Source organism: Panicum virgatum, chromosome 9K, assembly GCF_016808335.1.
Source record: "Panicum virgatum strain AP13 chromosome 9K, P.virgatum_v5, whole genome shotgun sequence".
In the NCBI taxonomy this organism is placed as follows: domain Eukaryota; kingdom Viridiplantae; phylum Streptophyta; class Magnoliopsida; order Poales; family Poaceae; genus Panicum; species Panicum virgatum.
The window spans coordinates 63,560,446-63,574,664 of record NC_053144.1 but is presented as its reverse complement, the minus strand read 5'-3'; the positions used below and the strand labels follow the sequence as shown (position 1 = coordinate 63,574,664).

At 42.9% G+C, this 14,219-nt stretch overlaps 3 protein-coding genes across 4 annotated transcripts; 2 read left to right on the top strand and 1 right to left on the bottom strand.

Moving 5' to 3' along the window:
* The first annotated feature begins 388 nt into the window (after window positions 1-388).
* LOC120646914 (MFP1 attachment factor 1-like) lies at window positions 389-1,241 on the top strand. The gene has a single exon (XM_039923448.1). The coding sequence runs from the start codon at window positions 590-592 to the stop codon at window positions 1,013-1,015; it is 426 nt and encodes a 141-aa protein (XP_039779382.1). The 5' UTR covers window positions 389-589; the 3' UTR covers window positions 1,016-1,241.
* A 1,862-nt stretch (window positions 1,242-3,103) lies between these two features.
* Window positions 3,104-6,392, top strand: LOC120646913 (vesicle transport protein GOT1-like). 2 transcript variants are annotated; one of them, XM_039923445.1, is made up of 8 exons: window positions 3,104-3,164; window positions 3,305-3,389; window positions 3,862-3,928; window positions 5,218-5,309; window positions 5,408-5,488; window positions 5,565-5,662; window positions 5,848-5,929; window positions 6,028-6,392. In XM_039923445.1, exons 3-8 carry the CDS (start codon window positions 3,898-3,900, stop codon window positions 6,064-6,066), a joined length of 423 nt encoding a protein of 140 aa, XP_039779379.1. In that variant the 5' UTR covers window positions 3,104-3,164; window positions 3,305-3,389; window positions 3,862-3,897; the 3' UTR covers window positions 6,067-6,392. The 2 variants fall into 2 exon arrangements, with proteins under 2 accessions (XP_039779379.1, XP_039779380.1); XM_039923446.1 differs by lacking the exon at window positions 3,104-3,164 and having other exon boundaries at window positions 3,316-3,442.
* A 1,302-nt stretch (window positions 6,393-7,694) lies between these two features.
* LOC120646912 (probable protein S-acyltransferase 22) lies at window positions 7,695-13,086 on the bottom strand. Its single transcript, XM_039923444.1, has 9 exons — window positions 12,450-13,086; window positions 12,216-12,329; window positions 11,596-11,925; window positions 10,633-10,701; window positions 10,429-10,500; window positions 10,088-10,216; window positions 9,860-9,940; window positions 9,282-9,467; window positions 7,695-8,720 (listed from the first exon to the last, which is right to left on the bottom strand). Exons 1-9 carry the CDS (start codon window positions 12,489-12,491, stop codon window positions 7,989-7,991), a joined length of 1,755 nt encoding a protein of 584 aa, XP_039779378.1. The 5' UTR covers window positions 12,492-13,086; the 3' UTR covers window positions 7,695-7,988.
* Between the last annotated feature and the right edge of the window lie 1,133 nt (window positions 13,087-14,219).

Genomic DNA, 14,219 nt, shown 5'->3' with positions numbered 1-14,219 from the left:
TGTGTCGATGACACTCCTACTGAGACTGACCTAAGATCCCATTCCCTCCCATTTCGATTTCCAGGCGGTGGATGATCTGATCGGAACGTTGGAATTCATCAAATCGGGGGATTAAAAAAAACTCATCAAATCGGGGAAAAAATAAAATGACTGGTCAAAGCACACAAGCATCGAAGTCTGCCCCACACACTCTGTTCGCTGGGCTGGAGGTTGAAGTGGTATGAGAGAAAAATACTGGTGATTGACTGGTGGTTGAAAACTGGTGTTGAAATGGTATGAAAAAAAATACTGTTGGGCTGCAGGCTGCTGACACTGCCGAACCGACTGAATGGGCAGGAGCCACCAACCGATAATGGCTCTGGCCGTTTCGTTGTCAATTGCCATCCCATTCCCATCGCATCGCACTTCCCTTTCTTGAAGCCACCGCAACACCCGAACAGACAAATCCCCCCAATTACAAGGACGCACCACCGAAGCGACGCCACCGCTTTAAAATCCCGCAGCCACCGGACGGATCGAGCTCCCCACTACGGCCCCTACTCCCCACCGTCCATTCTTAGGGTTTCAACTTCCAGAAGCTTCCACGCGAATGGCCACCGACGAGCTCGCCGCCGCCCCGGTCCCGGCCCCCGCCGCCGCCCTGGCGGGGGGCGACCCGTCCACCGCGTTCTCGTTCAGCATCTGGCCGCCGACGCAGCGCACGCGGGACGCCGTGGTGCGCCGCCTCGTGGATACGCTCACGGGTGACACCATCCTCTGCAAGCGCTACGGTGCGGTGCCGGCCGCCGACGCCGAGCCCGCGGCGCGCGCCATCGAGGCGGAGGCCTTCGACTCCGCTGCCGCCACCGGCGGCGCCGCCGCCTCCGTGGAGGAGGGGATCGAGGCGCTGCAGCTCTACTCCAAGGAGGTGAGCCGCCGCTTCCTCGACTTCGTCAAGTCCCGCTCCGCGGGCGCCAAGGCCGAGGCGCCGCTGGAGGAGGAGGCCCCCGCCGCGGCCGAGGGCGAGGCGACGTGAGCGCCGGGCAGCCATTGCGTTTTTTTTTCTATTTTACTGGGAGAAATCGCATCTGGAGTTGGTGTGAAGACTGTAGCCTGTGGCTTTGGTCTGATTTGTATGACTTGATGTTAGATGTTTGCGCATCTATGCAGTTCTTGTTCTTCGATGAATAGCTTTCTTTTTTAGCGCGTGCTGTGTCTTGATTGCAATTGGTGTCTTTCAACAAGGAGTATTTTCCGTTCCGTCTACTGTGGTGCGTATCAAGATACAGTAGTACATCCGTGATATATGTCCCTAAGATTTCCAGATCAATGCAGCGTTGATCTCTATCTGCTATCCTCGGGCAACGACATCGGGCCGAATAGTTCCAGAATTAACAAGCACATTAAGAACCCTCCATGATCGGCTTCGCTGGGACCATGGCGCCAGACGGCCAGGACCTGGTTGGTTTGTGCAGGCTCATGGCCGCGGAGAATGTGCAGAATGTTGGGACTGAATGAGATGTACACAATGTTCAAAAAGTTCAGAAATTAAATTGAAATTGTAGATTATATTGAGATGGATTCTGAATGCTCAAACGAATCCCTGAATGATTATTGATTGGATGGTTTATGAATGCCGGAATGTTTTTTGGTTGGATTCTGAATGCTCAAAATGACAAAACAAATATGCTCCAAAATGATGCCTGGACGCTTGGACAGTGAACTCCGAAAGTGATGATGCTTGGACAGTGAATCATTGTGCAGGTCTTCGATAATTCCAGAATGTTTGCATGAAAATTGGCAAAGAAAGCGAAACATATATACATCATTGATTCACTTTGCGCATCGAGACATCGAATCCTCTATGCAAAAAGAAAAAAGTAACTTAAGACACTAGTACAAGTGTCGAGAACATACTAAATTTTCAATGAAAAAAAAAAGATAAGATACGTACATTTGCAACTGAAAAGATGTGGAAAGAACAAGATCCTCCTGTTCGGTTTGCATGCATTTAGCTAAGGCCCTGTTTAGTTCAAAAAATATTTCTACAGCCCCCATCACATCGAATGTTCGGACATATACATGAAATATTAAATGCAGTTGAAAAAATAACTAATTATATAGTTTATCTGATTAGCACGAGATGAATCTTTTAAGCCTAATTAGTCCATGATTGGACATTATTTGTCAAGTAACAATGAAATGTGCTTAAGTACCAAAACCAACAATTTTTCACCAACTAAACAGGGCCTAAGACCGTCGACTGAGTGTTTTTTTTTTAAGATCACCGGGAGGGGAGAGAATCCCCAACCTGAATTTTCATTTATCCGGCCTTGAAGTGGCCCATCAGAATGTGTCAATACATTTTACAACAAGTTTATTTGGTGCTACATTGCGGAATTAAAGACAGAGCACCATGACAAGCTAACATTGAGTGTTGTTTGGTTGCTTTCGATTGTCTTAAGCGTTAGCACCTGCTCTTTGCTTTCGATTGTAGAAGCGGATTATGTGGTGACAGAATGTTTATTTGCGATTGTAAACGGATGTGAATTGAAAATTTGAGATTGTGGTTCAATATGTATTAAGATGATTAAATTCTTTGTCAATTCGAGGCTGTAATTGCCTCGGCTTATTGACGTCGTTTCAGTATGGAAAAAAAGAATGAGGGTGTGTTTAGTTGGTGAAAAAGTTTGAATTTTGGTACTTAGCACATTTCATTATTATTTGACAAATATTGTTTAATTATGGACTAATTAGGCTTAAAAGATTCATCTCGATCAGTTAGACTGTGTAATTAGTTATTTTTTTAATTCTATTTAATATTTCATGTATGTATTTAAAGATTCAATGTGACGAATACAAATTTTGTTAGAAACTAAATAGGGCCGAGACTCGTTTCTTGCAACTGCCAGCTGGAGACAAAGAGCAAAGCCTTGACGAGTGTCTGTTTATCACGAGCGAGTTCGAGCTTGGCTGTCGCGTAGTCTCGGCAGGATCTCAGGCTCAGTCGCTCAGATCGACCTCGGTGGCTACTGGCTAGGTTCGGAATGACTCCAGGCTCCAGCTCGAGGTGGCAGGCTCGCTGGAGCTCGGCTCATTGACAGCTCACGGCTCAGGGCCTCAGGCTCATCTCTGTTTCTCCTTCCCCTTTCCCTTTCTCTCTGACTATCTCCTCCCTTGGTCTTATTAGACCGTCCACAGCGATAGGAGGAAATGGAGGAGTAAATCTACTGTTTGGCACTGTAGATGTACTGTTTGGCACTGTAGACAGAGAGGGCGTGGAAACGAGGCAAGAGCAAATTTGCTCTTGCTCTTGCCATTGTGGATCCCTGACGGCGGCGCCTGGACGAGCGGCGGCGCGATTCGTCACGTCTTCGCCCAGCCCTTTACCGGCGACGAGCATCCACCAGGCATGCCCGGCCTTCTCTTTCCTTCTGCCGTGCGAGACGGAGCACCCCAAACTGTAACAAAACTATTTGTATTCAGATCAGATCCGGTTACAATATATTACCTCTAACTTTGATTTCGTTTGCAAAAGTTATCGGGTGTACATGTGTACACCCATGTCCTATGCTGGATCCGCCCCTGGACCGGACACCCATGTCCTATGCTGGATCCGCCCCTGGATCATGGGATGAATACACCAATCTGTTAAGTTTTCTTGGGTTTGATTGCCGGGTGGTTGGTTTTGAGGGGCAGTTTTGATTGGAGTGGGAAAAGAAGATTAGTGCAGTGCCTTGCCTTGCCTTTAAAACATGAGATCTCGACTGACTATTACTCAGAGATCATTTGTTCTGATTTTGAAGCTCCGTTAGCACTTTTATGTACTGTTGTATCTCGTTTTCACGAACTGTGCCTAATTTTACACTTTGTCTGTTGCAGCCTTTTGTGCTGGTCTCTGCCGTGTCATAAGACAAGATGGTTTCCTTCGAGATGAATGACCTCAAGAGTATGGTCTCATCATCATTCTTGTTAAATTGTCTCAGTTTTTGTTCCATTTGCATCCGAGGACCGATTGCTTGTGCTGGGAAGTAAATGTTGATTTGCTCTCTGTCTTATTCGTTTCTATGTCTGAATTAACATGTTTGCAAAATGCGATGCTGCAACACTGACATGTAAAACTGGCTGCTCATAGATGCTAATTATAAGACTGGCTGCTCATTCATGTATTGGATTATTTGGTGATTTTCCTATCACCCAACTGATTATGTTCTTATGGTAAAACCTTGACATAAGTGCCATATCACGTAACCAGTAGTTTTAGAGTAATGACTATTGTTGGGGGAATGACTATGATACATCAGGCTTCAGGGGTATATCATATCTACTGTCTAGGGTGACGTGTGCTATATCATATGACTAAACCAGTGGTTTTCATGTTATAGTTGTCTATGACTATGAATACATCGTGGGTATACCATGTACTATGTGATATGTACAATATCACTTGACCAGTAGTTTTTGTATTAGAATTGACCTCAATGCTTCAAGGGGTATATGTATATCATGTACTATTTTCCTCAGCTTTAAATTCTTCTTCTTCTTCTTTTTCGTTTGGGTGCTGGCGTGATAAATGAGAATGGCAAGTATATGGAGTTAGGGACAGATTCAACCCTGGATTACATGTTTGATATCATACATAACAGTTCAGTTCTATATGGCTGATTCCAATTGAGGTGGTCAAGTATATGGAAATCTAGGCCCAACTGTACCAACTAGGTAAAGCTTTTAGTTTTTAGTTTCTGTGGGTTAGGCCCATGCCACATTACAAACATGTGATATTGCTGGGCTGCTGTTTCCTTGCTGACTCCTGAACCTCTAAATGGTACTATGATTATTTAGCTGAAAGCAATACCAGATGCGATACCACTTTAAGGTCTGCTAGTTTCTGGTTGACTAGTGGCGACACTATGTTACATGTCCAACAATCATTGCTCGGTCAACAATATCTTAAAGAGTAGCTTGGTCAGGCTGGGTTTTGATGCTATTTTTTGGCGTGTCTCAGTAGAATTAGTGAGGTTAATGATACCACCTTTTGTGTGTTCTGGCTATGTACAAAAATCATGTGAAATTTGACTTCCTTGGGATATGTAGATGTGCTCAGTGCAACACTTGGTAGTGTTTGATGCTGAAAGCATGATGAAATATTTCAGCTTGTGACCTCTTTGTAGTGTATGGAGCAACTTGCCCTTTCTTGCGAACATTGATTTGTGACTTCTGAATTTCCATTTTTGTCAGAGATTGGTCTTGGCCTGACAGGCTTTGGAATATTCTTCTCCTTTCTGGGAATCATTTTCTTTTTTGACAAGGGGCTCATTGCAATGGGCAATGTAAGTTTGCTTTCATGAGTAATTATCATTAAAATTCTTGAGAGGCTAGGTTTAACTGGCGATCCTATTACCAACCTGTTCTCATCATGCCATTTCAGATTCTTTTCTTGTCAGGTCTGGGCTTGACAATTGGTCTGAAATCAACTATGCAGTTCTTCACCAAGCCTAAGAATTACAAGGTTTGGCAAACACCGATTTTGCTAGAGCTGTTGCCCATAGACATGACCAATATTCCGTTAACTGTTCCATGAACAGGGTACAATCTCATTTGGCACTGGATTTTTCCTGGTACTCATTGGGTGGCCTTTTTTGGGCATGCTCTTGGAGGCATATGGCTTTATTGTACTCTTCAGGTTCAGTAATATTTTCTTTCACTGTTTGTCTCTTAGCAATCTGCAATTTTCTGTTATGTTGAAGTCTGAAAAGTCATCTTCGTGTGATCATTATCTGCAAAAGCAATTTGTTTAATAATTAGTATGAACTCCCATTGCTCCTGTATAAGATTTTTTTTTTGATACTGACTTGGAACCCATTGCAGTGGATTCTGGCCAACACTAGTAGTGTTCCTGCAGAGGATTCCTATCATTGGCTGGATATTTCAACAACCGTTTGTGACATCAGTAAGGACATCACCACATATAACGTTCTTCATCTATTCCTGAGATTAGAAACTTGGCCTGCTGCATATTCTGACACGACTGATTTCCCTTGTCTGCAGTTCCTCGATCGTTACAGAGGGAAACGGGTTCCGGTCTAGCATCCTTGTTGGTGTATGTTACTTTGGTCTAGCAGCTGATGGTTTTAGCCACATTAGCAAAATGTTTATGCAGGCGTCCGGTCTTTGCTGTTGTTTTTCCTTCTATGTTTAGCTCCCAATAGGTTTGTCCCTTTGTAAATTACAGCCCCAAATGGCCGAAACCAAGCTCCGTAGTTTTTTGAGACCAGGATGCTGATTCACCCATGAAATGGACTGGAGAAACTCTTAAGCTTACCCTGTTTATTTGGTGGCCTTGTAACAGTATCAGGACCATGCATGAAGCTCGCAACTACATGGAACCATAGAAATATACTAATGTTGCCTGATGCCTGGTGGGGTACACCATTTGCCTACTCTAAACCTGTTTGCAAAAAGTACGCTGCACCTCATGGTGCATCTGAGGAGCACTGGTAAACTTAAGTAAAATTCAACTACTCCCTCCGTCCTAAAATACAAATCATTCTAGGATTTAAATTTTGTCCTAAAAAACAAATCATCTTACTCTATTTAGTACTATATGCATGCGCATGTATGAATTAATTATTACCAAATATGGCTAATAAATAGAGGCAAGTAAGGCCATTTTACTACTTAATCTTTCCTAAAATTCCTAACCTGTCCAGAAATTCCTCCGCGGCTGCTCCGCCATCGCCTCCCAGCCTCCCCGGAGCAGCCTTTCCTTCAACCGCAGTGGATCCACGAGCCAGGTAAGGGCTTGTCGGTTTCATTCCGGGCCGGAAATGATAGAAACAATAAGAGATATAACAAAAGGCTCGGATTTATTTCGGGTCGAAAACTATTTGCAACAAAATAAACTTATAATAAGTGCAACAAGAGACCCGGATTCATTCCCATCTCTAGACTATTATGAGTTGATTTTGTTAGAAGTAGTTTTCGACCCGGAATAAATTTGGGTCTCTATTGTTTCTATCATTCCTGGCCCGGAATGAAACCGTGTGCAACTAAACAAACCCTAACGTGGAATTTACTGCAGACGAGGAGGACTTTGTTTCAGATGAAGCCCTGTGGGCTTTTGTTTTGTATGAGCTCTGGTGCAAGGCTTTCAACCAGGACTCCAGGAGCCGTGACAAACTGACAATGCTGAGATGGCTTGCTGGTTGCTGAGTATGCAGTGTGGACAGCAACAAAAAAAAAGCCAGCCCGTCTGCCCTACACACTTGAGATAAACCAGTTCGTTGATGGGGAAATGATAGAGCTCGTCCGACCTAAAGTGCCGATTATTGCTAAGGAGAAAGCGTCAATCCTCCTCAGTGATGTAGAGAGCTAGTGGGTTCGAGATTAGACCCTGAGGGCCATAAACTGAAATACTGAAATCGCCATATCAATCTCCATGAATCACCATAATCGCTGAATCTGGAAGACCCCAATGAATCATCTGCCACCCTGATTCTGTAGCAAGTTACGCTTGTTTGTACAGGTCGCGCTTCAGAACCAACATTGTGCTTTCGGCAAGGCATGCATACGTCTACTAATAAACATTTGTGCTTGTACTAAGTTATGGTTTTGTAAGATATTTGACTTTTAAGGTGTTCTCTAAAAAAAAGCGGGCCTCAGGGACTGTCTCCAACGATAAACACGCATTTACACAACTTCATACTACCTCCGTATATAGAACATCTAGAGCAACCTAATTATTTAATATATTTCAGAACAGAGGTATTGCATGAGACATGTAATAATATAAATTTTGCACCTGGAATTGACATGGAATCGGATAAATTTAGCGCCTAGAATTAATCTAATCGCCCACATAAAATCGGTAAATTTAAGCACCTAACTAACCCTAGGGCCAGTGACTAGTCAATTTCTTGTCAACATCACTCTGCTACCCAGCAATCCTCTACAACCAACACGCATAGCTTCATATGATTCGCAAATCAGAGACCACCAGGAAGCTAGCTTTACTTCGAGTTAGTAGCAAACCCTTCTGATGATTGCATGTGCAGATCAACTGCTGGGCCTGCCTGACCAGCATTCAGAATGACATTGTCCCAGTTTGATGATCTGTGCACGATTCTTGAAGGGATCCGGTCACTATCTTCCCCTCCTGATGCCTCATACCCATCGCTTGATGATCTTGTAAACTCAATGCCCTTGTGAACTGAATGTGGCATGACTCCCTGCATCTCTTCAGCTGTGGATGAAGAAATGCGGAAGGGGTGGAGATCAGGCGAGTCGAAGTTGCTTTCGGGTGATGAAGCAATGTTTCTGGTGGATCCTGCAGTACTCGGTTGGAAAGCGCTTCTCGCTTCAAGCTGTAATGGTGCTAAACTGCTGGAGATTTCCATGCCTGCGTCGCTGAAGGTGCTTTCAGTGCCGCTTACAGATAGAGTAGCAAGAGGGTCAAGAGAAAGTTCAGCCGGTAAACCTCTTCTGTCTGATCTTCTCTTGATGCTGAGCTTATGATCTGGTTTACCACCATTGTCTGGAGTATCATATTTTGTAATTGGCTTCAGGATTTTGGACTTCTTCCTTGCCTCCGCAGCTGCTTTAGAAACTTCCTCAGCATTAAGGCGTGCCAGTGTCCATGGACTGATTTTCACTCCAGTTTTTCTCTTTGCTCCTTCCCCTTCCTTCATTTTCTTACATCCTGAATTCTGTGACATGCTGACCTCTGGAGGAACGACATCAAACTGTGAAAGAATGGAGCAAGCAATAAGCATCGACTGTTAAAGATGGTAGGATAACAGGCGCTGTATGGTTATGATTTTTTTCCCTATAAAAGTTAGTCTGTTCATAAACCTTTTCTTTTCACCAGTTACCAGGAATTAAGTTTCCTGTATTTGGATTAGATTTACTGGAACTACACCTAGACAAAATATGTATAATTGCCAAAAAGAAAAGAAAAGAAAATGATGCCATGATGCTATGATGCTACTTGTTTGTGTGTGTGTTTTCAAGTGCTAGAATACCAGATGGCAAAATCCAAGCAGCCAGTATCACATATTGATAGTAATCGGTTATTCAGTTTCAATTAGCTTTATATCAGAATTTCATTTTTTTATCTTGAATACATTAGAAATACAAAATAATGAGCATATTTAGCTTGTTAATGAAGCAGCACATGCAACACCCTAATATTTGATCCATCATTTTGAAGCGTATCATGATGTGTTGACTTTAGCACATCCAAGACCTTTATCCTATTGGTTACATCAGGTTATTTTTGACAGAAGGGAACCATTATCACATACCTGGTCTTCTAGGAATAATCGTGGTGGAGTGCACAATGAACCACGATGAAGTGGCCCAAAAGAACTGGCTGTGCTAAATCCAGTAACAGAGCTTATAATAGACATCTGCGGACTTTGATGTCCAGGAACCTCGTGTTGATCCTCCTGCTCCCTCAAAGCTATGATGTAATCATATGTGCTAATTCCCTGAACATAATCATAATGGATAAGATATACAGCAGTTTAATCTCAATCTATATGGATAAATAAAAAAGTTTTGATCCACATAGTTTTCTACTTTTCTTGCAAAACTCGCCAGCCAATTAAATAACTCATTGTAGTATGCGACTGACTTATTTCTGTAGAAAACTGAATCAACTCTCTGCTATCATCACTGGGTCAAAGGAAGAATGTTTTTTTATTTCTCATTAAGGGAATAGTTAATTTAGTTTTCTTTACAATATCCATGTAGTAAACCAAGAAACAATGCAAAATCGTAGTGACCAAGAATATGCAACTCTGGAAGGAGATGGGCCAAATATGAAATTGCAGATATGTCTATTCAAGCTGTCTTCAATTAAACATCGAGAACTGCTTACCTTCTTGATAAGAAGAATATGGAAGAATAGAAGTTGAACAAGTGGTACGGTTGCAACCATTGCTAAAATGGTGCAAGTTGCCTGCAAAAATAAAACACCGTATCACCAGCCATGTAGCATTTTTCAAGGATAGCATTGTCATTTTAGTGATAAAACAAATTCTCTCAACTTCAATGCAGCGCGCATGTATTAGACAAGGGAAAAAAAGAACAATTTGATCAAACTCACCACAACAATTACAAAAGCTACAGTTGAGAAGCTGCTTCCCAACTTTGTGACAATCTGCCTAGAGAGTTCTCCTCGCTTAACAATACAGAGAATCAACACAAGAGATCCAGACAACCACTGCATCACAAGCTGGATCAGGTTGTACAGATCATGGAAACCTGTCAGTGATCTACCAGAATAGAAAGGAAACATAACAAGATTGCTAACTACAAGCAGTGCCCCATATGCTGAAGGATATCGCAATAGCACAAGGGCCGTTATATGGGGTAGTAACACTGACATAATGTTCCTGTGCTTCCAAATTCCAATTATTGTCAGTTTGTCAAGAGATCAACACTTACTAGGATAACTGCAGAAGACATTAGAACAAAAAACCCTTTGTAGTTCCTTTTCCCTATGCAATTGTTTAGCCACTACAAAAGAACAATTGGCAACAGCAAAAATTGTTACTAACCATAAGAAACTGTGAGCAAACAAAACTATAATTATTTTGAGGAATCATTTTTCTCAGTATCAGGAAAATAATAAGAAAAACCAGATATTACTCTGCAATGGTGATCAAAGCCATCAACACACTTGTCACACACTCTGCAATGCTTACTGTTCTTCAAAACCTGCACAATACTGTTCTTCAAAACCCCGCAATGTCATCCAAATTCAAAAGGCAAACAACTTATGCTATTATTTATAAGATATCAGAAATGTTGAAGATACTAATTCACTAACCAAGATCACAAAAGCATGAGACACCCTACTTTCCATTTGTTATAACCATTGAACTACTACAGTGCATAATTAGATAAATGGGAGGACAATTTCATTTGTATAACTGGAAGACACTGAAATAACGCTACTGGGGGACGCTTCCAAGTTGCAACATTTGTATCACATATGGATTGATATTACGAAACCGGAAACACATGCACATTTGATTCAAACTACTTGCAATCCTGTTTATCTGAATTCAGTCCAGATAGTTACAGTACTTTCAGAATTTTTCATGGGTTGCCCTCATAAAGTCAATACACTGGGATTGATTACAGTCTGTCAAGGCTCTACTGAACATCAAACTGAATATTAGCAAAATTTAAGGTCTAAACATGAAGGCGCTGCCTGCCTGCCATCAGCATAAGCACATGTCAGGGTAAGCATAAATGGCTGAAAGTAAATGTGAAACTCATTGTACAAATTCCACTAAATTTCTGGATACTTTGTAGGTGACCTTTAAACCTAAGTCAGTAGTGCAGTGTGCAGACCAGTGCATCTTGAAGAAACAGAACAACATGTTCAGGTATTAGCAGGGGTACTGATTTTGGTGGAGGTGTGCTAGTGCAACACATTTTAATGAATGACAGTTAATTGAAAGAGCCCTAAACAAAACCCTAGGTTTTAATCTGATAACATGTCATGAATAACACTTGTTTGTATTGAACGACCCAAGGGCAATATATATAATATAAGTACATGAGCACAATACGATGAATAGAAAAAGGACTAGCTAACAATACCTCAGCTTCGCATAAGCTGCAGAAAAACATGCCTTCTTCACATATGTTCTGTTCTGAAGGTTGATTATTGGAATGGAGCCATTGCTTGCAAAGGCAAGAGAATGGGAAACAAACCAAGCAAAATACTCTAGAAAATCTGGGCCAAGAAGGTGAATCCTTCCTCTCAAGCATGCTACTCAGCTTCTCATTATTATCAGCAGTACCAACAGCCTCACCTAATGGCCTTCCTCTATGAATGTCTAACTTCAAATCCTTTGTTGAACTGAAAATGCCAGGGTCTCCAGGATTTGTTGCGGCACACCATATGTATAACACAACAACACATGTAATCTGCAAGAGAAAACATTAATGATTTTCCATGTAAATTTGTTCAATCACTCAGTGAGTAGTAAGTAGTTATTATATAATATAACCGACGTCGTATCATCATTCCTTTACAGCAGATATGTGCAAAACATGCAAAGTGGATGATACTCTACACCAGTACTTGAAATTGCAATGCCTGATGAGTTGAGCACCCAAAACAGTAAACCGCGAGAGGGCAACCAGAGAAACAAATCACAATGCCAGATCTATGCGTAATTGCGAATTTAACCTCTCAAAAAGGACAGGGACCTCACCAAGGGAGTGTAAATAGCCATGGCCACAATCTGGAAAGGCTTCGTCCCCACGAACGGCAGGAAGAAGACATAGAAGGCGAAACCCAGTGCCGAGAACACAGCAATAGCCACAACCTGCAGTAAATCAGTTTCAGAGCACAGTAGTATAATGCGTTAGTGGCAAGAACAGCAAGAACACCGCGAGGGAAATGGAAGTAGCAGAAAGTACAACCCCGCGCGCTGAGTGGACTATACCTGGAGAGGGTGGTAGGGCAGCTGCCACCCGTGCTTCCTCATGGCTGGATTCACCCCAGCCTGCACTCCAAGAACGATAGGACGGCGATGCCGAGGGCTACCAAGAAGCAGGGAGCCCGGATGCCTCACGGACCATGGCTTTCCTTTCTCGGTCCCATCTTCAGAATTCAGAAACCAATTCGCCTTGCTCCCGCGCAGCCCAGAACCAGAGAGATTGTGGAGGAGGAACCAAGAACCAGGGAATGTTGCTTGGGTCAGCGATAATGGCGAGGGCAGAGGCGAGAGTGGGTAGAGGGGGGCATCCAATGCGGCGGCGGCGTTTCGGGGAGTATGACGCCTGCGCGGCTGCGCCCGTCCCTCCGGCGCCTCTTGGATTTATTGTGCAGGGCGGAAGCGGCCGCCTGCTGCTGCAGCTGCTGCGTAGTAGTAATCGGCCTCTTTCCTTTCGTCTCTCTCTGGCTTCGTTTCTTTGGCTATGTGTGCGCGTGTTTCGTTTTGCTAGGACCACCATTACACTTGCTATTGCTAACACATCGGTCTTTAGAAATTTTACGCGAAACAGTTTGGTACCTGAGAGAACTATGGTTGGGAGAACCTTGGAAAACATTGGCGGGAGAACACACGCTGACTGGACAAGAAGAGTCCTGCTAGTACTCCAGTACTCAAAATCAATAAGCGTCCCGGGCCCCGGCCGGCCATTACGGAAGAAAGCGGGCATGAGGCTGGCCGCCTGGCCTTGGATTCCTGCACAACCCAAAGAGCTTTTTGCCCCCCCCCCCCCCCCCCCCCCGAAAGAACAAAGAAACAGCACGAAAGTTAGATACATCAAATTAACAGCATTAGTAAAATAACTAACCTTGGAACATCGGAAAAATCCGCACGAAAATAACTGATCTTTGTTAATCCGCACGAGATGCATTAGTAAAAAGAAGATAATTCCTAGAATTTTTTTTACTAAAATCAGAACATCGGATCATCAACTGGATAAATTTCAATCGTCATTGACAATAAATTAATAGCACCCATTGGGTGTATTATATTGTTCTAATAAAATAACTAACCTCTGACACTACGAAAAATGTAAGGCCAATTTCAGTAGGAGTGTCGTGAACATTAAATTTACTAACACATACCAATATTACGAGGATAGAGAAGAGAGGAGTGTCATGAAATATGAGAGGAGTGTCATCAACATTATACTCCACGGGCACAGTTCTTAAGATTCAAGTCTAGATAACTGTATCGATAACACTCCCACTAAGACTGATCTAAAAATAACTCAAAACCTCATCTTGATTGATCACCTGTCGTTATAAAAAAAATCCAAAATACATGTCTAAATTTGCATCTAAATTACCCACATCGGTTGCAACATGTAATCTAGCTTGTGTTTTAGAATAAGACAAGAGCTAAAGGCCTTTATACCAAATGCATTCACATCCTATTAGTACTCAAATTCAACAAGGTTCCCGGCGATTACGGAAGGAGGCGGCTAGGCACGACCGCACGAGGCCTGTGCCTTCGCACTCTGCAGCTCTGAATCCCTGCACAAGATTCCCGGCGATTACAGAAGGGGATTTGTTCCACTGTGACACAACCATCAGAGTGTACTTCTTCCATAATTGATCATACAGCAAACCTGCCGTTTTAGCAGAAACTTACAACACTAACCTACAATTAGATATACTAGCCAACCTTTCCGAAGGATCGGGTGGCACACTCTAGGTGGGCGTGTCCAAAAGCTGTGGGGGGAGGAGCCCATCTTTCTGC